The 26,866-nt window shown below is 38.9% G+C and overlaps 1 protein-coding gene across 1 annotated transcript in view; it reads right to left on the bottom strand.

Annotated features, from left to right (window-relative positions):
* The window catches only part of DISC1 (DISC1 scaffold protein), a 415,073-nt gene that overhangs the window by 256,582 nt on the left and 131,625 nt on the right, over window positions 1-26,866 (bottom strand). Inside the window, 1 exon segment of the mRNA XM_075542777.1 lies at window positions 19,126-19,314. Coding sequence (XP_075398892.1) covers window positions 19,126-19,314 — 189 coding nt within the window.

Here is a 26,866-nt window from a genome sequence, read left to right as displayed (position 1 = left end):
ACAAACAACAGAAATGTGGGTGAAGGGAGATGGCAGTCGGTGTAAGATAGGACAATAAAAATTTAAAATAATTTATCGTTTATGATGTGGGAGGGTGGAGGAGGGAGGTAAAAAAGAGGAGCTGATACCAAGGGCTCAAGTAGAAAGAAAATGTTTTGGAAATGATGATGGCAACATATGTACAAATGTACTTGATACAATTGTTGTATGGGTTGTTATAAGAGCAATTAAATATATATATATATATATATATAACATAAATTCAGAAATTAGATTTTGTGCTCGCACTTAATCTTAGCTCCCATCTAACAATTAGTTCTTACAATGTGGCCTTGCTTGATACTGGCCTACCCTCATGAAGGAAACACAGAAACTTGGGGGTAGAACAAAGTGTGATGAAGAAATTAGATGGTGCCCAGCCATCAAATAGAATAGTGTCTAGGGTTTTAATGTATGTTTCCAAACAAGCAGCCATCTAAGTGACATGTCAACTAAATCCACATGGAAGAAGCACACCAACGACCCTAACCCAATGAGTGTAAAATACATGATCCAAATCTGAAGGAGGGAATCACATCAGGGTGTAAATTGTGAGACTTGGTTTGCACAGTCTAGAGCTGACAGTGAAGCCCAAATTACATTTGTAGATCTACATAGGAAATAAGCCTCCAGTGATTTCTGCCTAACTATAATTGAGGGATGGCAATAAACTGGCTACCAGAGAGCACTGGGATGATGGCTATAGTACATTAAAATGCTAAACCTGACTTGAATGGTTAAAATCTTGTCACTTTATCTCCTCTCAGGTAGAGTTTGAGCTCAATTTAGTTTTCAATATTTTCCTTGGCATTTTTTTAAAGATTGGGGTTTATCTGTGATGTATTTTGTCATTGTAGATACCCTTCTTGAATCTGTTAGGTGTTTTTCTGTTTTGTGGTATATGAAACCCAGGATTGACGAACCTAGAGAGACAACAATTAGAAAAGGGTTCCTGGGAAGTATAGTGGAGGAGATAGAGGGGCAGTAAAAGGAGCTGACACCAAGGAGATCAAGAAGGCAAAACAATGTTTTGAAACTGCAGTAGCAATTGTGTAATACTATTGAATGTAATTGAATTATGAAATGGTATGGTGATTGGATTAATTCCTAATAAAATAGTTTTGGGGGAAAACAAAGTAAAGATAGAGAAAAGAAATACAAATTAAAAATAAAGCACCATAGACGGCAAAAAATTTAACAAATATGTTTTGGGATATGTATAGCCAGAATGCTACTTAGAGTCAAGGATGGTGAGACTTCATCTCATGTGCTTTGGACATGTTATCAGAAGAGACCAGGCCCTAGAAAAAATCACCATGCTTGGTAAAGCAGAAGGGCAGCAAAGAAGGCGCTGGACAAGATGGACTGACACAGTGGCTGCCGCAATGGGCTCAACCAAGAACAAGTGTGAGGTGGGCGCAGGTTTGGGCTCTCTGTTGTACATAGGATTGCTATAAATCAGCACCTGAGAACGACAATCTTTATAGAAGCAGATTGCTGGGTCTTTCTCTTAGGATCATTGGATGGAATTGAACCACCAATCTTTAGGTTAGTAGCTGAGTGCCTAACCTTTGCGCCACTGGGACTCCTAACAGTGGTTCTCAACCTTCCTAATGCAGCGACCCTTTAATATGGTTTCTCATGTTGTGGTGACCCACCAACCATAACATTATTTTTGTTGCTACTTCATCACTGTAATTTTGCCACTGTTATGAATTGGGTGACCCCTGTGAAAGGGTTGTTCGATCCCCAAAGGGGTCGTGACCCACAAGTTGACAACAGCTGCTAAGGAATGAATGTATGCTTCCTTGAAAGGTTGATAAATTCTCCAGATTCCAGAATTCTGGGGCCTCTGTACTTTTCTCAAGGCAAACATGGAGTGTGACATCCAGCCAGTACTATTCCCCAGTCTCTAAAAAAATGGAATTTACTGAAGGGTAACCAGACATTTGCCAAATTCTAATTTGTCTTTATCATCCAATGCAATCGTATATGTGGAACAAATCCAACTATGGAACTGATAAAGAGTTAAGACGTTCAAGCCACTGGCCACTTTGGCCAAGAAAGGCCAGGCTTCTTATTAAGTACATCTTGTAATCGCAAAGTTGCATTTGATCCTTGAGGCAGTAGAATGTAACATTTTGGAGGCAAGGAGTGCCAACAGCCATTGGGATCCATAGGAAAAGGAGATGTTCGAAAGAGGCTCAAAGAGGCAAACGTTTAGCATCATGCTGGCAGTGAAAAAAGAAATGAAAAGCTTGATTAGAATCAAGCCTAAAAGTAAAATACACAATAGGTTTCTGTTGAAGGGTGTGTTTGAATATAAGTTTACAGAAAATTTTCATTTTCCATTTGCTAATTTATACACATTCTGTTTCATGGCATTAGTTGCATTTTACTCAATGTAACAGACTCTTCCTACTTTCTCTCTGGGTTCCCTGTTTCCATGTGTCCTTCTTTTCTGAGTGCTCCTGCTTTCTGAGCTTTTGGGGGGCGGGGGCAAATGCTGTCCTTTAAATCTCCTATAGTTAACTAATGAATTATAAAGCCTTTAAAAGGCAAAAATATTACAAAATAAAAATTAAACAAAACTAATTTATAACTATGTAGGCATGTGAAAGAGATGCTCTTCTGGTTTCAAATCAGTACATCTTGAAGCAATTCTTAATGTCTTCTGTTCTGGCCACAAATATTAAATGACAATGCTTCATGGTTGTCTACTTATAAAGTGATCTAACCTTTCTCAATTACATAAAGATCTAGCAGCGAAGTTGATGAAACAGGATTGACATCCCCAAGCCCAAAGGCAACAATACAAAAGTATGGTAGGCTGAGGGAAAGAAAACTGGGCACAGAAAAGCAGTCAGAAAGAACAATACTTACCACATCCCCTCTGTCCTTTACTGGCTGCCTTCCTGTCACTCTGGACTCTTTGCCAAGCTGTGGGGCGGAGTGGAGCTGCCTCAGTGAATTTCCAAGTTTGTCATGTTTATCGAAGCAGACTGCCTCCTCTTCCTCCCAGATTGCCGCTGGAGGGGTCAAACCTCCAAACTTTTAGTTAGCAACCATGTTTAACCCACCTCACTGCTACAGCTCTTCGTTATCTTTTACAAGAGCTTAAAACCAGAAAAGTCACTTTTAAACAAAATATTTCTCTTACTTGCTAAGCACATGGTTCCCAAAGAAGAGGACTTGCACCATCAAATGCACGACAGCAGACGTGGAAGCGTTCACAATCGCAGCAATGGTGAAGAGGAAGCAAGGTCCTTCTGACAAAACTCATCATGTGGCAGCACAAAGACGTCATCTTTAACACCAACAAATTAAGCGATACAACACCTCATAAAATTGAACTTTTTTTTTGAATTTTGTTTTTTAAAAAGTCAATCTGCATTTCACAAGGGCCTAATTTAAAGACTGTTTTTGAATGTTTTTTATGTTATCAAAATTCAAAAACTCACTCAAAAGAAGCTTACAAAGAATGTCATCACATCATGTGAGCTGAAATTACTGTAATCAATAGGATGCAATATGAGTAAACTCTTAGAGACAAACAGGCCTTCTAAGTATTTCTCGTACAGAAACCCTGAATATAGCATTGGCCATTTATTGATACCTTTACTTACAGGAAAACACTTGATGCATTTTAGAATAGAAGGACAATTGAAAACTGTTCCTTGAGACTAGTACTAAAAAGTCATTTGAAGTTGACAAATGTGTGTTAAGGTAGATACATATTTAATTGTATTATTTCTGATTATTTTTAGTATACTACATTCAACTTAGCCACCAAAATAGCGGGTATTTTTTTTTTTTGGTTTTTTGTTTGATTGTTTGTTTTTGATTTGCTGTTGGAAACAAAATGAGCTGCCTTTATTATGCAAGTAGTATCTATAAAGAAATAATGTGAAGTATAAATGTTACAAGCCTTTTTGCATTTCTTACCTTTATTGGTGTAAGTGGGGCTTTAAGAAAATCAAATGCAAGGAGGAGAGAGTGGAGCACAGCCTGGCCCACCAGGCCGTGATGATGATGTTCCTGAGTAGAGCAGCCAGTCCACAGAGAGAACAACATGGCTGGCCCCACTATGAGACATGATGCCCCTCAGTGACTAAGGGCGATACAGGGGACAGCACCGGAGACACAGTGTGGGAATTGCACCTGACCTGATCCCACCACACTGAGGCAAATCACTGGGGGAGTGCAGCGGAACAGCAAGGGAAAGGAGGGGCAAGGTCCCCAGGGAATGCTGAAAGTGGACTTTGGGGCCAGGGCGTGGTGCCCCAACAGACTGGACTGGAAAACGCTCCTAAGGGCCAGCAAACGATCCCTGAACTAACTACAAGCTTTTCTCTTGTGAACTGTTTTGTTCTGTTCTTTGTCAGTGGTTTGTTTTTGTTGTTTTGTTGTCTGGTTGTATACTGTTGCTTTGTTTTCCTCTGCCTAGTTTTCGTGCATGTTAGTGACTCCACAGGTCTGTCTGAATAGGACAGGCTGGATGAACTATCTGGAGGAAAAACAACGGGACCGACAGTTCCGGGGGGACTTGGGGTGGGGGGGTAGGGGGGGTAAGGAAGTGGTGTTAACAAACCCAGGGACAAGGGAAAAACATGGGACCCCAAATGGTAGAGAAGGGGGAGTGGCAGGCCTGGTGGGAAATGATCAAGGTTAAGGTTGCTTAGAGAAGAGGTATACTCTAGCCCAGGTGGCGATGAAGCATGGTAGTAGGGCAGGAGGAAAGTCAAGGGAGATGGAGGAAAGAGCTAGGAGTCAAAGGGCATTCATGGAGGTCTAGACAAAGACATGTACATGCAAATATATATAGGAGGATGGGGAAATAGATCTATGTGTCTATATTTATAGGTTAAGTATTAAGGAGGCAGAAGGACCTTGGGCCTCTACTCAAACACTCCCTCAATGCATGAATACTTTCTTTTATTAAATTGGAACTCTATGATGCTCACTCTCCCGACACAACGGCTGGAGCCAAAGTGGGTGAACAAGTAAATGTGGTGAAGAAAGCTGATGGTGCCCGGCTATCAAAAGAGATAGTGACTGGGGTCTTAAAGGCTTGAAGATAAACAAGCGGCCATCTAGCTCAGAAGCAACAAAGTCCACATGGAAGAACACACCAGCCTGTGTGATCGAGTGGTCCCAAAGGGATCAGTTACCAGGCATCAAAGAACAAAAAATCATATCATTGACTGCACACCTCCATGATAGGATCGCTGAAGACAAATGGGTGCATAAGCAAATGTGGTGAAGAAAGCTGATGGTGCCCGGCTATCAAAAGAGATAGTGTCTGGGGTCTTAAAGGCTTGAAGGTGAACAAGCGGCCATCTAGCTCAGAAGCAAAAAAGCCCACATGGAAGAAGCACACTGGCCAGTGCGATCACGAGGTACCCAAGGGACCAGGTATAAGGCATCATGAAAAAAAAAAAAAAGATATAAGTGTGTGTATGTATGTGTATATATGTGTATATGTATATATGTATGTTTATATATGTATATATATATATCATATTAAATGAAGGGGGAAGTGCAGAGTGGAGACCCAAGGCCCAAGTGTTGGCCAATGGAGATCCCCTCATAGAGGGGTTTAGGAGAGGAGATGGGTTAATTAGGGTGTGAGGTAGTATCGATGAAGAACACAGCTTTCCCCCAGATCCTGGATGCTTCCTCCCCCCAACTACCATGATCCGAATTCTACCTTGCAGGGCTGGATAGGACTGAGGCTGTACACTGGTGCATATGAGGGTTGGAGGTACAGGGAATCCAGGGTGGATGATACCTTCAGGACCAAGGGTGTGAGGGACGATGCTGGGAGAGTGGAGGGTGAGTGGGTTGGAAAGGGGGAACTGATTACAAGGATCCACATGTGACCTCTTCCCTGGGAGAGGGACAGCAGAGAAGGGGGGAAGGGAGACTCCGGATAGGGCAAGATATGACAAAACAACGATGTATAAATTACCAAGGGCATATGAGGGAGGGGGGAATGAGGAGGGAGGGGGGGAAAAAAGAGGACCTGATGCAAGGGGCTTAAGTGGAGAGCAAATGCCTTGAGAATGATTAGGGCAGGTAATGTATGGATGTGCTTTATACAATTGATGTATGTATATGAATGGATTGTGGTAAGAGTTGTATGAGTCCCTAATAAAATGTAAAAGAAGAAAAGAGAAAAAAATGATTAGGGCAAAGACTGTACGGATGTGCTTTATACAATTGATGTATGTATATGTATGAACTGTGAAAAGAATTGTATGAGCCCCAATAAATTGTTAAAATAAAAAAATTTTTTAAAAAGAAATTTGTTAAGACATAAAAAAAGAAATATGCTTTCACACGACTTATACAATAAAATAACATTTAAAAAAAAGAAAATCAAATGTGCACTGGGGGTGGGGTTTAAAGCCTGCATTTGTTTAGTACCCACCAACCACTCTGTCAGACAAGACATGCGCCCTTATCCACAAGGACTTACAACACTATAAACTCTAAGGAAGCAGCTCTCTGCTGTGCTCTCGTGGTGCTGTTGAGTAAACATTAGACTGCTAATGGCAAGTTCAGCATTTCAAACTCTCCTGCCTCTCCTTTTAAGAAAAATGAGGCTGTTTCTACAATTGACAGCCTCAGAAACCCTCTTTAGGGCCAGGATGAGTCAGAATCAACTTTATGGCAGTGGGTTTTTAATAGGCCCACTAGGTTCTGAAGTTAACATGACAAAAGTGGGTTTGTTTTGGAGGGTGTGGTATTTTTTAAGAGTGTTAGGTTAAGATTCATAGTAGATAGCAGATGACAACTCTTCACAAAAGGAAAGCAATTCAGAATTACAAAAGCGTTCCTTGTTTTTCCCAACTATAAAATTAGCACATAGAACAGGTTTTATCAAATAAATTTATTGTAATGCAAGTATCTACATATCTGTGTATAAATATGGATATTACACACTACACATATTTATATACATATTAATTAAAATACTAAATGTGTAGACCTTCATGTTGAAGATTGGCTGAGTGATTAATAAATGGAACTTAATATATAACTAGACTTTAAAGACTAATTCTAGTACTTGAATAACTTAAAATTGACTCTTTCCATTCCCAAATATAAATATATAAAAACCCACTGCCATCAACTAAATTCTGACTCATAGAAATCCTACTAAATAGAGTGGAAATGACTCACAGGAGTACCAGCAGATTGCCACAGCCTTTGATTTCGAAGCAGCCAGTGTGCATGCATGTGTGCGTGTGTGAACATAATCTCTACAAATCTCATATGCTACAAAAATTGAATTCCTAGAAAGAGCTTTGCAAATGTTTTCCATTTATTTATATTGGATCTTTGTATTTATTTATAACATCTGTCCTCTTGTGGCTGACTAATTTTACTCAGCATGATGCTCTCCAGGGTTACCTACGCTGTGAGGTATTTCACAGGGTCATTGGTTTTCTTTAATGTTGCGTAGTAGGCCCTTGTGCGTATGCAGCAAAGGGTGTTTATCTATTTTTCCACTGATGGGCCTTTAGGAGTTTCCATCCTTTTGCTATTTTTAAAGTGCTGCAATAATATGGGAGTACATACATCTATTTGTGCTGTAGCTCGTGTTTTTCTAGGATACATGAGAGGATACCCCCCCAAAAAATGATGCTAATTTGTCTGTTTGTTTGTTTTTGATGTAAAAGGGATAGTGCATTTGGAGTTGGTTCCACCAGATCAGACTGTTAATCAAGCTTTCAATTGAAAGGTTCTGAAAAGATAAGGTAACAGTGTATGACCAAAAAAGGCCTGATTTGTGGCAGACGGGGGACTGGTTTTGCCACGACAACAATGCACCTGCTCACACGCCATCTCAGTGTGCCAGATTTTGGCAAAACGTTGCATGACTCTTGCTCTACTCCCCTTACTGACCCGACCTCGCTCTATGCAACTTCTTTTTGGGTCCGTGATTTGACGACATAAATGAAAGAAAAAATGAGGGAGGTGCTGTCAGCCATCTAAATAGATGAGTTTGAAAAATGTTTCCAAGAATGGAATCAGATTTGAAAAATGTATTACGTGTAATGGAAAGTACTTTTAAGGTGATAAGTTTGTTTTGTTAAGAAAAAAATTAATGCATAGCTTTGGGGGGAAAGCCAGGTGTTTTGTTGGGGTTTTTTTTGGGGGGGTAGGGGATACCTCCTCAGAGAGATTGCTGGGTCAGATGGTATTTCTACTTCCAACTTTTTGAGGAAGTGCCATACCATTTTCCCAAGATTTGCATCATTTTACCCAGTTTACAGGCCCACCAGCAGTACAGGAGTTCCCGGTTCACCGCACTCTGGCCAGCATTTGTTGTTTTCTGTTTGTTTTTAAACATTGCTACTAATACTGAGTTGAGTTGGTATCTCGGTGTTTTGATTTGCATCTCTCTAATGGCTAATAAACAAGCACTGGTGGTATACTAGCTGCATGTTGGGCTGCTAAACACGAGGTCAGTAGTTTGAAACCACCAGCTACTCCCAAAGAGAGGGGAGGGAGCAAACTTTCTACTCTCGGAAAGAGTTCGTCTCAGAGGCCCACAGGGGCAGTTTCACCCTGTCCTATAGGGTCACTGTCTCAGAGTTGGAATCTACCTGATGGCAGTGAGAATGGCTAAGCATCATGAGCACTTCAGATGTTTACTGGCCACCTGAACGTATTTTTCGATGATGTCTCATTTTAAAATTTGATTCCTTTTCTTTTTCCTGTTGAAGTATTATTGACGTTTTCTAAAATTTTACAAATTAGTTCTTTGTCCAATGAAGCATTTTCCTCAGTCTTTTGATTCTCTTTTTAGTCCTTTGTTAATTTAAGGATGTCCCAGCGATCTAGTTTGTCTCCTGCTGCTTGTGTGCTTGCAATGGTTTGATATTTGTGCCGTGCATTAGGGCCCCTAAGCGTGTCCCTATTATTTAATTAATGATCTTTATAATTCTAAGTTTTACAGTCAGGTATTAATACACCTTGAGTTAATTTTGTACATAGTGTAATAAACGGACTTCATTCTTCTGTAAATGGATATCCAATTTTGTCGGCACCATTTGTTAGGCTGATGAACAGCAATGAACTTCAGAATAGATCTTAAGATGTTATTTGATGATGAATGCACCATCAACCTTGTCCATCTGTCATTCCCAGTAGAGTACGATTATTCAATTAAAACTGTCCAGAACCAACCCAGTACAGCTTCTCATGCCTATTTATCTTTGTGTTTCATTTCATTTTTACCAATTATTATTTTCCCAGGTTTATACATCATACATTCCACATATTCCAAATATTAATGATGGTTCGCAGCTATTTCTTCTCATTTTGAATGTTTCCATATACGCCAACGAAGGTCTAGAGAGATTTGTCCCACTTGCATCATTAAGGTCCCCCCATTTGGGAGTTCTTTCTGAGTCACATTCTGAGAACTTTCCACCCAAGGTGCTCAGATTCTGGCACTATGTCATATCACGTTCCAGAGGCTAATGTTTCAGAAATGGACTGCCTCCTTCTTCCTAGTCCTAGTGTGGAAATCCCACTGAAACATTTCCTCTATGGGTAATACTGCTGCTATTTGAAATACTGCTAGCAAGCTTCCAGCATCACATTAACATGCAAGCAACCACAGCATAACAATTGACAGGAAAATGGCGAAAAGATATCTAAACCCTCTGGCATCAAACTGATCCTGAATGAAAGATATTTATCTACGTTTTATTGACTATGACTATGTGGACCAAAGCAAATTATGAATAGCAAGTCAAAAAATAGTCATTTTAGAACAATAACTGTGTTCATGTGGAATACAGAGACTCAGAGATAGATGTTCTAACAGAAAAAAATGGTATACTGCATGGTTTAAAAGAAGGAAAAGATATAGTTGTATCTTTTTACCATACTTATTCAATCTACCTACTGAACAAATAATCCAAGAAAGGACTATATGAGTCAAACTAAGATGTTTGAGGAAGATTCACTTTGAGAATTAATGTTCAACTGACCCAATCCATAATATTTTTCATCACCTCCCATGCATGCAAAAGCTGGTCAATGAATAAGGAGGAGCAAAGAAGAAATGATGCCTTTGAACTGTGGTGCTTGAAAAGGATACTGAATGTACATCCTGTAGAATTCTAGAGGATTAGGACATGTTTGTCTTGGATTACGTACAGACCTAGTGTTTCTTAGAAGCCAAGATGCTACCATCTGGACATATTATGGAGGGACCACCCTTTGGAGAAAGACATCAAAACTGGCAAAGTAAAGGTCAGAGAAAAAGAGAAAGATCCTTAACAAGATGGCTAGATACAGAGCTGCCACAGTGGGCTGAGACATAGGAGCAATGGTTAGGACTGTACGAGACTGGGCAGTGTTTTGATTTGTTGTATATCTGAGAAGAACCAATCCAGTGTCGCCTAGCAACGACTATGACACATATCATATAGCGAGAGCCTTGTGCAAGATGGGCTATAACTACAATACATAACACATAACTGAAAGAGTTTGCAAGACTGGACAGTGTCTGTTCTGTGGTGTATCTGAGCGGAACCATGCTGATGACAAATAACAACAACTAAAACATATAAATGACAGTACCTATAACAGAATTCAGTGGTCTCATAATTTCCATAGTAGATATTGTATTTTCAAGTCACATTGATTCTACTGAAACATAAAATACTGAATATTGAAAATAAAAGGTGCTAAAAGTAGTATTGTTTTCAGAAGGAACAATTTTTGATGGGCTGAGGATAGAGCGTGGAATGTAGGGCAATGATAAGGGATGAAAAATGTCTGTAATGGCTACTATCACATACCTACAACAAATAATTATTTACCTACAACATGACCCAACGGTCTCTCTTAACCAAATAATTTCCCTTACTACCTTTCTTAGCTTACTCTTAGGGGATGAAGAAGGATTGGGGGGGGGGGGTAAGTGTGTCTGCATCTGTGATAGCAACTATCTAGAGGATTGATGGAATATAGAAAAATACTAGGATACGCGTTGGTTTCTAAGAAATACCCACAAAATAGAAAATCTGCGGATACTTGAGTCTACTCAACAAGTCCCTGCTCTATTCAAATTAACATAACCAGAAATATCCCATTGCAATTTGCCACAAAATATCATTAAAATCATCATAACTCTAATTTCCTTAGCTTAAGCCTTTACTACGTCTCCTTTGTGGTATTATACTTGGGTATAATATGTCTTAAAATCTGGAGGAGCCTAGAATGGCTTCTTTAAGATGTTTCTGAAGACTGTGGTCATTTCCTATGATATGGGTATCACCACAAGCTTTAGATATGTATAGCTTCAGGGAATTCATAGCCCATTCACGGACTTCTGCTTTAAAGTTTTCCCTAATTTCAAACCTTAAAGGAAGTTCAGGTAACAGCCATATGAAATGGATTTTTGCATTTAGCATAAATCTGTTAATGAAGACTTTCAATTATGCTCTCAAAAATATTGTCTTTATGGATTTCACGCCACTTTTCATTCCCTGAAAATCTTACATTCTTGACATTGCTTTTGAAGAACACAAATACACCTCATTGTTTTCTGTGCTTTCGTCTCTAGGAAACTCATGAATACATCATGTTCCCAACCAACTAATGAAATTAAGACTTCCTAAAGGTTTTTCAATTTTATTTCTATTTGTTAATTTGTCATGTTTCCTAGTTCTTTATTTCCTGCCATATCCTCAGGGGGAAAATCACAAATATTGTATTATTTTATTCCAATTTTTTCTTGAAAGTTTCTTCTATATATCTGGCCAATGTGGGAAGAAAATTAGTGTTTGTAGGCAGACTTTGAAATTCACAGGCCCTTTGATGTGAAGGTCTTGCTTTCACAGGAGAGAGAGAATTCCTGAAAGAAGCTGCACCTGTGGACCACAGCGTCAAGGGTTCTCCTATCTAACTGAAGAATCCCGCATTTCCTTTTATTGGCTGCTTCCTAAGCTCTCCACTATGAGGCAATCTAAAAACTATTGTCGCTACAGACATTTATTTCTCATCTAAAACCAAACCTTCAGCCCCTAAATTATAATTTTAAAAAATGACCACTCCCATTGTGTTACCTTGAAATTGCCTCTTATCTACCTTCTGATTGCTCATCAAATGGCAAATAAGTTCAGGATAGATGCAAAACAGCCATCATCGTTAAATCCCACCATTGGGTAGTCCAATTTATAATTCCTTTATATATTTCAAGGACTCTCTACATGAATCTTAGCAGCTCATGGACCACAGACCCAGCCAGAAAGTGATGCTGCAGCCTCAGTATCTTGTCTATGCAAGTAGCTAGTGTAAAGTAGGGGCATTCATTAATATGGTAATGAAGTCCTACTTAAAATTCTAGCCCCAATAATTCTGGAATTAAATTGCTCCCCTTGACGTCTGCCTCCTTTATATCCAAGTTACACTACACAATCAACAATATTAATAAAATATAATATAGATGATCAATTTATACACAAGAAACACCGAAATGGTTATGCTAATCAGTTGTCTTTTGTCCCTAAAATGCAGATGTTGCAAGCTGTACAAAAGTGAGATTTTATGCTCTCCTCCTTTAAAAGAATTGAAATGCACAATAATTAAAGGTTTATAGTTCATTTCCATAAGTATGCAGAGGTTGAAAGACAGAGTTAGCATTCATTCTATTACGTTTAAAATTGCTCATGTGTTCTCCTGATGGCTTAAGAATAGCAGCTATAAGCTAAAAACACACAGGTTCCTCCTATCTTCTTAGAAATTGCCCTTGGGACCACCGTCATGGATTCAGTGAGGAGTTTGCTGAAACACTTCTGTTCCTTTTCAGTCATCACATCATTTGACCTTCTGGCATGCCAATCTGCATATCCTACCCAAACAATTCACGTATCTTCCATGAAAACTGTTACATTTGCCATAACTCCTCTCATTAAACAGAACGACAAATAACGAAGCAAGACATCCAAAACCTGGGTGTATAATCCCAAATACAGACCTATTACTTTATTTTAAAATCTGATCCAGTAATTGAACAAACACTTATTATTTGCTTTCCATTTTAAAGGCACCATGCTTGATTCTGTACCAACACAAACGAAACAGAAGACATGGTGTTCTAACTGCAATGTACTTAAAACTCAGACTGAAACACAAGATAAATTATGCCTTAAAATAATCAGCAAAAGTAAGTTCACCTATGATAGGTCATGAGATATCTTCATTATGGCAGTGAACATGCATGAGAGGGAGGCACTACTAAATGTTTCCCTAAGAGTATTAATCTCCCCTTTGCTAGAAACAGAACATCTGGCCTTTACCCTGGATAAGGAGAGCGCAGTTTCCATTGTGCTGGGAGTTGCTATCAAATCAGTTCTGACTATTGGCAGCCTCAAGTGCAGTGACAACTGCCCCCATGGAGTTTTCAAGCCTGTGGGATTTCAAAAGCAGAGCATTAGGCCTGTCTTCCAACGTGGGACCAAACACTCTTTTTTTAGGCTGGTTTTCTAGCACTTAATCATCTGTACCACCCAGGGACTCCCACTTGCAATTAGAGAAGTGTCTTCTACAATAAGGCTAAGTTGACAGGGATGTGAGCTACAGAGGTGCATCCAGATTCCTTGAAGATCCCTAAAGAGACATAAGTGTGCTCTCTTCCCTCCTCCTCCCTGCTGGCCAGCCTGTGGATGCACATGGAGCTGGGTTGGTCATCTTGGACCATACAGTGAATGCCATGGGTTGGGGGACACAGAAAAGCAACGTGGAGGCAGTCTGAATCCTTGACAATTATAAAATTAATCCTTCATCCCTGAATCATGTTTTCCTGTATGCCACATTGTACAAGCATGGCTAGAAATAAAATCTTCTTTTTACAAATACACATTACATTTGGTGACGGTGGGTTTATGTGAAGGGAGAAGGGATAGCTCAGGAAAGGGGGGTAAAAATGGTTACACAAGCTGAAGAATGTAAGCAATGGCACTGAACTGTACCTGTAGGAATGGCTGAATTCCCTCCCCGCTGGGAGGGAGGGGGAGGGGGAAACAAAGGAAACCCAGCTGATTCCAGGAACCCAAGTGGAAAGTGAATTTTGAGAATGACGAGTGCAACGAATGTATAAGGGTGCTTTGCTCAATTGATGTATGTATGGATTGTGATAAGAGTTGTATGAGCCCCAATAAAAAGATTTATTAAATAAAATTTTTTTAAAAGAAATGGTTGAATTGGTGAATGTTTCCCTGTGACGATTCTCAATAAACACAAGAAAATAAATATTTAATGACCTACTGAATGTCCCTTAACTCATTTCATTTATAAATATTTAAATCTAAGACTTAAAAAGAGTCAGAGGCTCATGGTACACGCATGCATAAAGTGATCCCTTATACTTGCTCTATATTTAAATTTGAACATAGCACTCCCTCTGAATTTTTAGCTCTCAAAATGAACAAATGGAAGAACATGGATCTTGGTAGGTTTTATTACATTTTAATTGATAAAACTTCAATTTATTTCTTATTTGTTTCTCACATTCTCACAAACCTAAGCTTATTAATTTATCCACCAAAGTTAAATCACCTTAGATTGGTTAAAAATGAGCCCAGCCAAAGGCATGTGTAAGTCAAGATATAGAAAGGTAGATGACCCAGCAAAATCCAAGTGCAAAGCATAAAGAAAGCCTTCATCACAGTAATGAGCCGGCTGCAATTTAGAAACATTCATAGTAATAATCTCTCATTCCATTTGTTTATGTTTTATTCATCATTTTGAAAATACTTAGTGTAGTGACAATAATGAGATTCTCAAGACAACACACATTCTTTTTAAAAAGATAGTAATGGCTTTCAATAGCTCAAATGAAAATCTATTCAAATAAAATATTACTGGATCAGATTTGTTCAAATTTGTTCATATCTTTATTCTTAGGTATAACAGATTCCTCATTTGCATGAAAATAATATGGTGATGACATTTAAAAATTCATAGTTTGTATCACTTAGGCATTAAAAATTTTATAGCAAAAATTCCTTTGAAATATGCAATGCTCGTTCTTATTTTGACCTACAAAACCACAATTTGACATCTTGCATGAGCATTTTTTAAATTCCTTAGAAATACATATTAAACTTTAAATATACAGGCTTTACTCACATCTTTGGCAAAAACCTGGCTTGGCTTACAGAAGGCGTGTGGGACAGATATCCAGTTCTGAATTGTTGAGCCAACATAAGTATGTTTGTGACCAAGAAGACACACAATGGAACACACAATCTCTGAATTCAATAACCATGTCAGGAAACCTCTCTATACAAGTCAGTAAGTCTTGAAAACAACTTTGATTCATCTATTCTTCTAGGTGACTTTATAGTTCCCTTATTTGGTGTTGAATGTTAACCTCCATTTACTTCAATTTGGGTAGTATTTTTAAATAGTCTCACTTCAAACTCCCATTACTTTCTTTTATTTTTAATAGGTATATTTCTTAAACTATAGTCACTTATTCATATATGAAGCAAGTAAACTATGGCCACAAAATCATAGGTATTTTCCTAAACAAAATTACAAAAGTTGAAGCTATTGTTTCTCAGCATATTCTCCACCTATATCTATAAACTGATGTACATAGACGTTACCTCACTCTAACCCCTCTTTAAAGAGTTCTTCATTCTTTGGTTTACACCACATAATAATAAAAATTTTGGCATCTTTGAGGGATTCAAATTGTGTTCATGTTAGGTGGGATTTCAGTTTGGGAAGCAAAAAGAACTCTTAAGAAGTAAGATCAAGGCTAGAGGGTGGATGTGGTGAAGACTCCCAGTGAAATTTTTATAGGACAAATCCTGCTACCTTCCTATAACAAGCAGGAGCACTATCATCCTTGGGGTGGGGGGTGGGGGACAGGGAGTGAGGTTTCCTCAGTGCTGTTTCCTTGGCCTTTTCCCACCAAGGCAGTTTGTCATTTTCTTCAAACTTCATCATAATAAGCCCTAGTAATAATCCTGTGTCCTTTGGGAAAAAAAACTTATCAAGATGACCACTTTGGAATTTCAAAAGCTATGCCGTAAACTTTACTAGGGCTTGTGGAAGTCGCTGCTTTGATTGACTTTATTTGGAAGGCACCCTAACCAAAGTAAGAGATGAGTATTACTGAGAGAACTTGTCTGCAGTCGTCTACTGAACACAGAAAGGGGTTTTCCTGTTTCCTTTGGAACAACAAACTCAGGCATGCATAAACTAGAGCCCCAGCAACAATCCGTTATGACTTAGCCTTATATATTCCATTCATTTCAGCATCTAATTAGAATTCATTACGTATTAGATTAACCTCTGCCCTCCAGCAAATGTTAACTCCTGGGAGAAATGAAAGGACAGCCATAAACCAGGATCTTTCCGTGTAACCTCATTTAATCCTCACTGTTTAATCGGCCCATGTGATCGACATAATTCACATTTTACAGCTATAAAAACAGATTCCAATATATAATTCATTTTAAATCTCAATTTGTTTCTTACTGATTTACTCTGCCTATTAAAAACTGAATAATCAGAAATTCTTTTTTTTCTAAGAAGTGTTTTTCTTAGTCAACTTGGACAGGACAGAGTCTTCTAGAACTATTCCTCAGCATGCAGACCCCAAAGTGACCTGTTACTCTAACAATGGTAGCAGGAAAACAAAAAGCAAGAGCTCCGTAACTGTTCCAACAAACACATTTGGCTAAGGCCACACAGTCTGCGCTGGTATTTCCTGAGGCAGAAGCTCTCGGAAAAGCTCACCCTCCTGAGAGCCACCTGATTCTTTTCCCAGAATGTTCAGAGTTAGTTTGCCTGTGTTGGCTGGCAGATGGAGCTAAGGGAGAAGAGGAAAATTGCATTCTTTTTCTTCTTTTTTTGGATGTGTTAAAGACCTGAAATAAGGGAGAGATTGCCCTAAATCTTCACAAGGCTATTAGCAAATCCAGGGAAGGGAAACGGTAGAGGAAGAACTCAGAAAAATCAAAAGTGTAATCTGTGACTAGCAAAAGAAAAGTACAGCCACTGGGCAGAGCTGGCGATACCTAAAAGAGATAGAAATCCAGTTACCACATGACCCAGCAATTCCACTACTGGGCATATACGCAGAAGAAATAAGAAACAAACCATGCCCAGATAGCTGCTCCCCAATCTTAGTCGCTGCGCAGTTCACAGTCGCAAAAAAAAGGAAATAGCATAAATTTACATCAACAGACAAATGGATTTAAAAATTTTGGTGTATTCACATCCCTAAAAATAGTAGTGAAACCTACCACCAACTGTAGACTTCAGACTCTGGGGGCAGCACTTAGCACCCCATCTGAACCATTTGAACGGTATTCACAAGTGGCCACAGTGAAAATCTAAAGGTGTAATTTGGGAAGGGGGGATGGATACTAGATTGCTCCATCCCTGACTGCAGGAATAGCAATGGCATGTAGCATGTGCGCCTTTCAGACACGATTGCTGAAGACTAAGAGGGTGTATGTACTGTTAGGTAAGCAGGACCCGAGATATGTAACCCTGAAAAGAATGCAGACTGCACTGATGGTTTATAACATGTCCTTGTCTCTGTTTAACAAAGAGATATTCATCTGCTGGATGGATTCCTGTTAGCCTTGTGACAATTTAGATGTACCCATTTTGGGGTGGGGAGGGTGCTATGGGAGAGGTGTTTATCTATACAAGATAGGCAGAAAAGGCATTCTTAAAGAGACAGCATGTGGACCTAGAGTTCCTGGGGAGTATGGGAGGGAAGGAGGTGGAGAGAGATGAGTGGTGAGCAAATAGTGACAGGTACAGGAGATAGTAAGTGTTCTAGAATTGATGGCAAAGAAGAAGGAACTTTCTGATTCTGCTTGATTAATCAAATTGTATTCGTGAGGAATTAATGAGAGGTGCGCAATGGGTCAGCATGATAGTGGTCAAGAGAAAAGAAGGAAAATATATAAATAGATGGGTATTTGTTTACATATGTATACATGAGCAAATGCAACAAGGAAGCAGATGGACTTTGGACCTCCACTTAAATCTTACCTCAATACAAGAATTGTTTGCTCTATTAATGTGGAATTGTATGATACTCAGCTCCCTAACACAACCACCGAAGACAAAATGGATGCATAAGCAAATGTGGTGGAGAAAGCTGATGGTGTCCAGCTATTAAATGATATAGCATCTGGTGTCTTAAAGGCTTGTGCTTAAACAAGTGGCCATCTAACAGGGAAGCAACAAAGCTCACAGGGAAGAAGCACACCAGCCTGTGTGATCATGAGTTGTCGATGAGAAGAGGTACCAGAAGTTCAAAAACAAATGTAGACGTAGTGGAGACTCAAAACCCACCTGCAAGATAACTGGGCAGTCCCTCTCAGAAGGACCACACAGAAGGGATGATAAATCCAGGGTGCAGTATAGTACTGATCAACACATAACTATCCTCTAGTTCTTTAATATTTTCTCCCCTTAATATTATGGCTTTTATTTATTTTACCTCATTGATCATGCTAAATTTGCATGTGTTCATTTATATATTTAAGATCATTCAGTACATGAAAGCCGAGATAGATAACCCTTCAGAAACAGTAACAGGAGTAATGGTTCCCTGAGGGTACAGGAAGAGTGGGGGAAGAGGGGAATAGGGAGCAGATAGCAATAACAACTGTATAACCCTACTCAATGGATCAAACAACAGAATTGTATGTGAATGGATATGTTGGATTGTGTACATTATGGCCAAAAAAACTATTATAAGAAAAGAAAAATGGATTCCTGGAGGGAGGTGACATCAAGGAGTTCAAGAAGAAAGAAAACGTTCTGAAACTGATGGTGGTAGAAATTGCACAATACTGCTTTGATGTAATATCTGTAAGATCTCCCAATAAAATAATTTTTAATAAAGAAAAGTTTTCAAGAAATTCCACTCTATTTTCCAAGGAAAACCCCAAAAAAAGCCTTCCAGAAAGCATTCTGTGTCTGATGACATCCTTCACAGTGAAGTAAACAGTATAGTGACCGACCACACAATGCACAGTATTTATCATAGGTCAATAGCTGTTAACCGCTTACCATAGGCAGTTTCCTCATGCTTCAGCTCTTTTCTCAGTTTATTATAATCTTCTTTAATATTTTCCAACTTTCTGATAGTCCTGGATCCCAGTACCAACAACTTGCTGAGCAGTTCCTCCAAACCGTCTCTCTCGGAGACTAAGGACCAGATCTCCTCTGTAAGGTCCTTGGCTGTACAGAAGTAACTTCCTACAATACATGGTGGGAGAGAAGAGTGGAAAATAAGCTTTGTATCCTCCACAAAATGGGAACAAGTAATTCAAAACCATAGACTGACACATCACCATGAATGGAGGGGGGGAGTGCGTGATGCTCATCTGTAGACAGCTGGATATCCCTTGGTAGTGGGGAGGAAATGAGTCAATCAGGGTTCAGTGTAGCAACAATGAAACTCACAACCTTCCTCTAGTTCTTGAACGCTTCCTCCCCTCCCAATTATCATGACCCCAATTCTACCTTGCAGACCTGGTTAGACCAGAGGATGTACAGCGGTGAAGTGGGGATCTGGAAACACAGGGAATCTAGGACGGATGAACCCCTCAGGACCAGTGGTGGGAGTGGCGACACCGGGAGGGAAGGGGGTGTAGAAAGGGAGAACCAATCTTGGGGATCTATGTGTAACCTCCTCTCTGGGGGATGGGCAATGGGAAAGGTGGGTGAGGGGAGATGTCGGGCAGTGTAAGATAAGATAAAACAATTATTTATAAACTATTAAGGGGGCAAGGGGGAGCCGGGAGGGAGGGGGAGGGAAAAAAAGGAAACTGAGCTGATTCCATGAACCCAAGTGGAAGGTAAATTTTTAGAATGACAAGGGCAACGAATGTATAAGGGTGCTTTACTCAAGTGATGTATGTATGGATTGTGATAAGAGTTATATGAGCCCCAATAAAAATATTTATTAATAAAAATGTAAAAAAGAAATAGAAAAAATAAATAAAGACAGAGCAAAATTTTTTTTAAATCATAGATTGAGTAAAAGGGGACTAAACTTTGTAATTACATATCACATTCTTAACAATGCTCTGTAATATAACACGGGAAAATACTGCCCAGGATTCTTAAGCTGGAAGAATCGCTAGTCTATCATTTTCTTCTCGTTATCTGTTCTAAAAGTTCTAATGTTCTTGTGAAACATGATAGCATAAAAAATGTCCTGTGGAATCTAGGGAGCCCTAAGGTCTTACTCAATTCCAATATCCAGATATAAACTATTAACCCACTACTATCAACCTGATTTCAACTCATAGCAACAATTAAGAACAGAGGGGAAATTGCCTCATAGGAAGTCCAAGGCTATGAATTGCTATGAAAACAGACTGCCACTTCATTCTTCCACAAGGTGGCCTGTGGATTTGAACAGCTGACGTGGTGGTTAGCATTTGAGTGCTCTAAGAATGAGGTCACCAGGGCTCCTTGATATACAATGGTGGGTTGTAAGAGACTAGACCTTAGAGTAAAACCCACTGCCATCAAGTCAATTCTGACTCAGAGAGATTCTATATGGGGTTTCTCTCTCTCTCTCTCTCTCTCTCTCTCTCTCTCTCTCTCTCTCTCTCTCTCTCTCTCTCTCCAGCAGAAAGCATCCTCTTTTCCCCAAAGAACAGCTGGTGAGCTAAGCTGTGCTTAGCAGTCCAGTGCTTACTCAATAGTGTCACTCAGGGTCCTCCTTGGAGTAAGGGTTTACCAAACGTCACACCCTAGTCACCTTTGCTCATCCTTCAAACAAAGAGAGTGGCATATCCGGGACAGATATGATTGCATAATAGAGGGCCACAAAAGCAGACATGACATTCTATTGCACACTTAGCAGAATATGTGGCATACTAAATTTAGCAAGGCTGTAAAATACAAGGTCAATATACAAAACTCAGTTTAATTTCTCAATATCAGTAATAGACCAGCAATTTGAAAAAAATTAGCATCATTTATTGCTTATTGTTGTTGAAATATTTGTAAGCTTTCTACACCAAAAACTATTTTTAAAACTTCTGGAAGAAACCAAAGAAGACAAGTAGAAAGAAATACTATATACACTGTAAGATTCAGTATTCCTAAGATTTCAATTTTTTTCTAAGTGTATCTACAGATTCAATATCATTCCAATCAATGTCACAAGCTATTTTGTAGACAAGCTTATTTGAACATCTGCGTGTAAAACAAAACTGCCTAGATGAGCTAAAAAATCTTTAAAATAAGAACAAAGTTGTAGAATATAATACTACTTGATTTCAAAATTAATAATAAAGCTACAATAAACCAACCCAGTATGACACTGGCATTTAGATAGATTAATAGCTCAGTGAACAGGACAGCCTGAAGTCAAACCACACGCACACAGTCAAATTGGTTGTCAATTTAAGTGACAAAGCAAAGTAATGAGGGAAAGAAAGTACTTTGAACAAATTATGCTGGAACAACTGGCTATGCATAGGAGGGAAAACTAAATTTGATTCATATCACAAACTAGATACAAACATACTTTGAAATGAATTATAGACCTAAATGTAGAAGTTAAAACTACAATGCTTCTAGAAAAATAACTGAGGAAAATATGTTTCTTATTTTGAAAAGGCAAAATCTTTTGGACAAGACACAAAAAGATAGCCATTTAAAATGAATAAATGAGACCTCATGAAAATTAAAACACCTCTGCTAACCAGACAATGCCACTAAGAAATGAAGAGGCAAGTCCAGACTGGGAGAAAATAGTTTCAATACATCTATCTGACAAAGTACTTGAATCCTGCAATGGAATAATTTAAAATATGTGACTCCATTGCTACGTGAGAATGGCTTGACAGGTACATTGGAAAGCAATATACAAATGGCCAGTGAGCATACAAAAAGGTGCTAAACATAATTAGGCATCACACAAATACAAATCAAAACCACGAGATACCACTCCAACACCATTCAAATGGTTCTAATTACCTCCAATGACTATACCAGTTTCTCCTTAAGTTAAAGACACATCTTCTCTTGATCGAATCATTCTAATTCTAGATTTAATTCTGAATCTAGATTTAGAGAAATGAAAACAAACAGTCAAAAATACTTAAATACAAATGTTAATAGTGGATTTACACATGGTAGTCCCAATCTGGAAACAATACAAATGGACACTGACAGTAACATGCATAGACACACATGGACTATCTCCTCAGCAAAAAGAAAAAATCAGCATGCCCACAGCAACAGGATGTATATAAAAATATACTGAGTGATGAAAATAAGGCACAATCACCACATATAGATGATTCCATTTATGTTAAGTCCTAGAGCAAGCAAAAAGAAGCCCAAAGATGTCAGAATAGAGGTTGCCTAAGGAAAGGTTAATGATGATGACTGAGAAGAGCCACAGGGGTCTTTCTGGAGATGCAAAGATGTTCTATATCTTGGATGAGCTCTTGGTAATGCAGTTGTCGGAACTGTTGACCGTTACATAAAAACTATATGCATTTAGTCAATAAATATATCATATTAATGAGTTTTCCATAAACCAGTTTTTAGGAATAAAAGGTTCTTTGTTTCTTTTGTTTGTTACAGCTGCAATCATAGACACCATCTCTGCTTTAAATTTCACTATAATCCTATAAACCCCCCAAATCCACTGCCATCAAGTCACTTTCAAGTAAGAGACCCTATTTAGAGTTTCTGAAACTGTTGATCTTTATGGAAACATAGAGCCTCCATCAGAGTAGCTGATGGTTTAGAACCAATGATCTTACAGTTCAACAATTAGTCCAACAATTATCTCACAGTATCACCAGAGCATCACAACCTGAGGTGATAGGTTAAAGCATAGATTATCCATCCTAACATGCACATTTTTAAAAGTGCATTTTAATATCTCTGAATCCACTCATATTAGTGGTAGTGTGACTGACCATCTGCAATGCCCAGGTATTTTGATCTACAAACCACTTAAGGTTTATTTGAGATATGGTTGTCAGCTGAAAAATTTTGCTGATGTGGACTTGTAAGGTAAGGAGGATCGAATACTAACAAAAAAATTTCAAGGAACCCCAGTGCTCACGGGGAGTGGCAGGAGACTAGCCCCCACACGTGACTGCTCTTTGGTAAGGCAGACAGAAACAAAACCTGGTACCTTCTAAGTAACTTTCTTCGGGCTGGGCTTAGGGACCCCTGAGATTCATAAAACACATAGCCAAGATCAGACACAACAAAATCTTCCTGCTGAGCCATCTTCAAGAGACAATGTTAATGAAAAGTGCAGGGGAACCGCTATAGCCCCAGAGACAGCAAGCTGAAGATGCCAGCATGCAATCTCCTCTCCTGAAGATTTCACAAAGACAGGATCTTGTCAAAAGCTGGAAGAGACTACAGTCAGTCCCAGGTTATAAATAACGGACTGACAGACATCTTATACTTGCCCTCTGTTGTTGTTATTAGGTGTCATCGATCCGCTCTGACCCAGAGTGACACTCTGTACAACAGAACAAAGCACTGCCCAGGCCCACACCATCCTCACAATTGTACCTATGCCTGATGTTGCAGTCACTGTGTAAACGCATCTCCTAAAGGGCCTTCCTCTCTTTCACTGTCCTTCCACTTTACTAAACATGACGTCCTTCTCCAGAGCCTGGTTTCTCCCAACCATGTATCCAAAATATGTAAGACAAAGTCTTCCCATCCCTGCCCCTAAGGAACACTGTGGCCATACTTCCTCCAAGACAATTGTATATGTACTTTTATGAGTCTGTGTTACTTTCAGTATTCTCCGTGAGCACCACAATTCAAATGCTGATTCTCCTTCAGTCTTCTTTATTCAACATTCAGCTTTCACATGCATACGAGGCAATGGGAAATACCATGGCCTGGGTCAAGCTCACCATAGTCTTCAGAGTAACATCCTTGCTTTTCAATACATTGAAGAGATTTTGTGCATCAGATTTACCTAACGTAATTCATTTTTTGTTTTTGACTGTTTCTTCCACGATCATTAACTGTGGATCCAAGCAAGACAAAAAACTTTGACAATTTCAACCTTTCTCCATTAACCATGATGTTCCCTATTTTTCCACTTGTGAGGATTTGGGTCTTCTTGACATGAGTCAAAATCCACACTGAAGGCTGTGGTCCTTGATCTTCAACCGCAAGTGCCTCAAGTCCACCTAACTTTCAGTGAACAAGGTTGTGTCATCTGCATATCGCAGATTGATAATAAGCCTTCCTCCAACCTGATGTCACATTCTTCTTCATATAAACTCGTTTCTCTGTTTAATTACTCAGCATACAGATTATATAAGTATAGTGAGAGGGTACAACCCTGACACACCCTTCTCTGATTTTTTAAATATCATTTTATTGGGAGCTCTCACAGCTCTCCAGAGTTCAATCACATCAAGCATTATTGTATAATTGGTACCACAATCAGCTTCATGCATTTTCTTTCCCCTTGTACTCCTTGACATCATGCAGTATTCCCTTGTTCTGTTTTCAAAACTGCCTCTTGATCTACATACAAGCACAATCTACATGAGTACAATGAAGTGTTCTGGAATTCCCATCTTCTCAAGGTTATCCCTAGTTTGTTATGATCCACCCAGTCAATGCCTTTGCATAGTCCATGAAACACATGGAAACAGCTTTCTGGTATTCTCTACTTTGAGCCAAGATCCATCTGATATCAGAAATGATATTCCTTGTTCCATAGGCTCTTCCATATCTGTCCTGACCCTCTGCCAATGTACTGCTGCAGGTGTTTTTGCAAAGTTTTCTTGAAATCAGTGATATTGTTCTATTGTTTGAACATTCTGCTGGCTCACTTTTCTTTAGAATGGAGCTCTTCTAGTCAATTGTACAAATAGCTCTCTTTCCTGACCTAGACAAGCAAGTGCTTCTAGCACTTCATCATCCTGTTGAAACTTTTCAATTGGTATCCCATCAATTCCTGGAGAGCTGTTTTGGGCTAATGCTTGAATTTTTTCCGTCAGCACCATTGGTTCTTGCTCATATGCCGCCTCCTGAATGGTGGAACATTGACCAGTTCTTTTGGGTACAGTGACTCCATGTATTCTCTCCACCTCTTTTTTAAACCATTTTATTAGTACATAATCTAGACACCATCACATTCAATATCAATTCAGTCATATCAAAAAGTGTTGCACAATTGCTACCAGCATTAGTTTCCAAACATTTTCTTCCTGCTTGTACTCCTTGATACTAACTCTCCGTTAGCCCCACCACCACCTCCTCAGCTGTGCCCCCTCACAAACCCTTAATCTAGTTATTGTCTCTATAGATTCACCCATCCTGGGTTTCATTTACAAAAAAAATAGAAAATACAATACAGATGATCAAGAAAGCTACCATCAATAAAAAATACAACAGAGATAAAGCTCAGTGGTTTTTTGGGGGGGGTTAATCATTTTATTAGGGACTCATATAACTCTTATCACAATCCATCCATTCATCAATTGTGTAGAGCACATTTGTACATTCATTGTCTTCATCATTCTCAAAGCATTTGCTCTCCACTTAAGCCCCTGATATCAGCTCCTCATTTTTCCCCCCTTTCCCTGCTCCCCCTCCCTCATGAGCCCTTGATAATTTATAAATTATTATTTTGTCATATCTTGCACTGTTCAACATCTCCCTTCATTCATTTTTCTATTGTCCGTCCCCAGGGAGGAGGTTATATGTAGATCCTTGTAATCGATTCCCCCTTTGCACCCCACCCTCAAGTGTTTTATTTTTAATAGGGCTCACTCAACTATTTTGTCTTCCACTGTGCATGCTTCCTTTGTTAGACCTGATAGTCCCTGCTGTTCTTGCACAAGGGCCCCTAGATTTCTCCCTATTTTCTCACTGATGATCCTTATAGTTTGGGTTTTACATTTATGTCTCTGATTCATTTTGAGTTAGTTTTTGCGCATGGTATGATGTATGAGTCCTGTTTAATTCTTCTGCAGATGGATATCCAGTTTTTCCAGGACCATTTATTGAAGAAGACAATCCTTTAATATTTAATGTTTAGGGGACTTTTGTCAAATATCAGTTGTCTGTAGGTGAAAGTTTTTATTTCTGAGTTTTCTGTCCTGTTCTGTTGTCTATGTATCTATCATATTATACCAGTATCTGTGGATCTATCAATCTATCGATCAATTATGTATCTCTCATTAACTAGGCTGTTTTGATAACTGAGCCTGTGGAGTATATTTTAAGGTCAGACATTATTCATTTTTTGGAGAAGTTCTTTGCTTATCCTGGGCCTCTTACCTCTCCATATGAAGCTGGTAATTTGTTTTTCCATTTCTTTAAAGAATGATGTTGGGGTGTGGATCAGATTGTGTTGAATTTGTAGAATGCTTTAGGCAGTATTGGCATTTTCACAAAATTGAGTCTTCCTATCCAAGAACATGGGATAGTCTTCCATTTTTGTAGGTCTCTTTTGGTTTCTTGTATTAATGTTCTGTCATTTTCTCTGTATAGGTCTTTTGATTCTTTGGTTAGGTTTATTCCTAGGTGGTTCCTTTTTTGTGGCCATTGTGAATAGTATTGTTTTCTTGATGTCTTTTTTCTGATCTCTTGTCACTGGTATTTAGGAGTCCATTTGATTTCTGCAGGTAATCTTATATCCTGCTTGTTTACTAAATTCCTCAATTATTTTCAATGATCTTTTTGTGTAGACCTTGGGGTTCTCTCTATAGAAAATCAAATTGTCTGCAAATAGCAAGAGTTTCACTTCATCTTTGCCCAATTTTATTCCCTAATTTCC

Source organism: Tenrec ecaudatus, chromosome 1 (assembly GCF_050624435.1).
Source record: "Tenrec ecaudatus isolate mTenEca1 chromosome 1, mTenEca1.hap1, whole genome shotgun sequence".
Classification (NCBI taxonomy): domain Eukaryota; kingdom Metazoa; phylum Chordata; class Mammalia; order Afrosoricida; family Tenrecidae; genus Tenrec; species Tenrec ecaudatus.
This window is presented reverse-complemented; position numbering and strand designations above follow the sequence as displayed.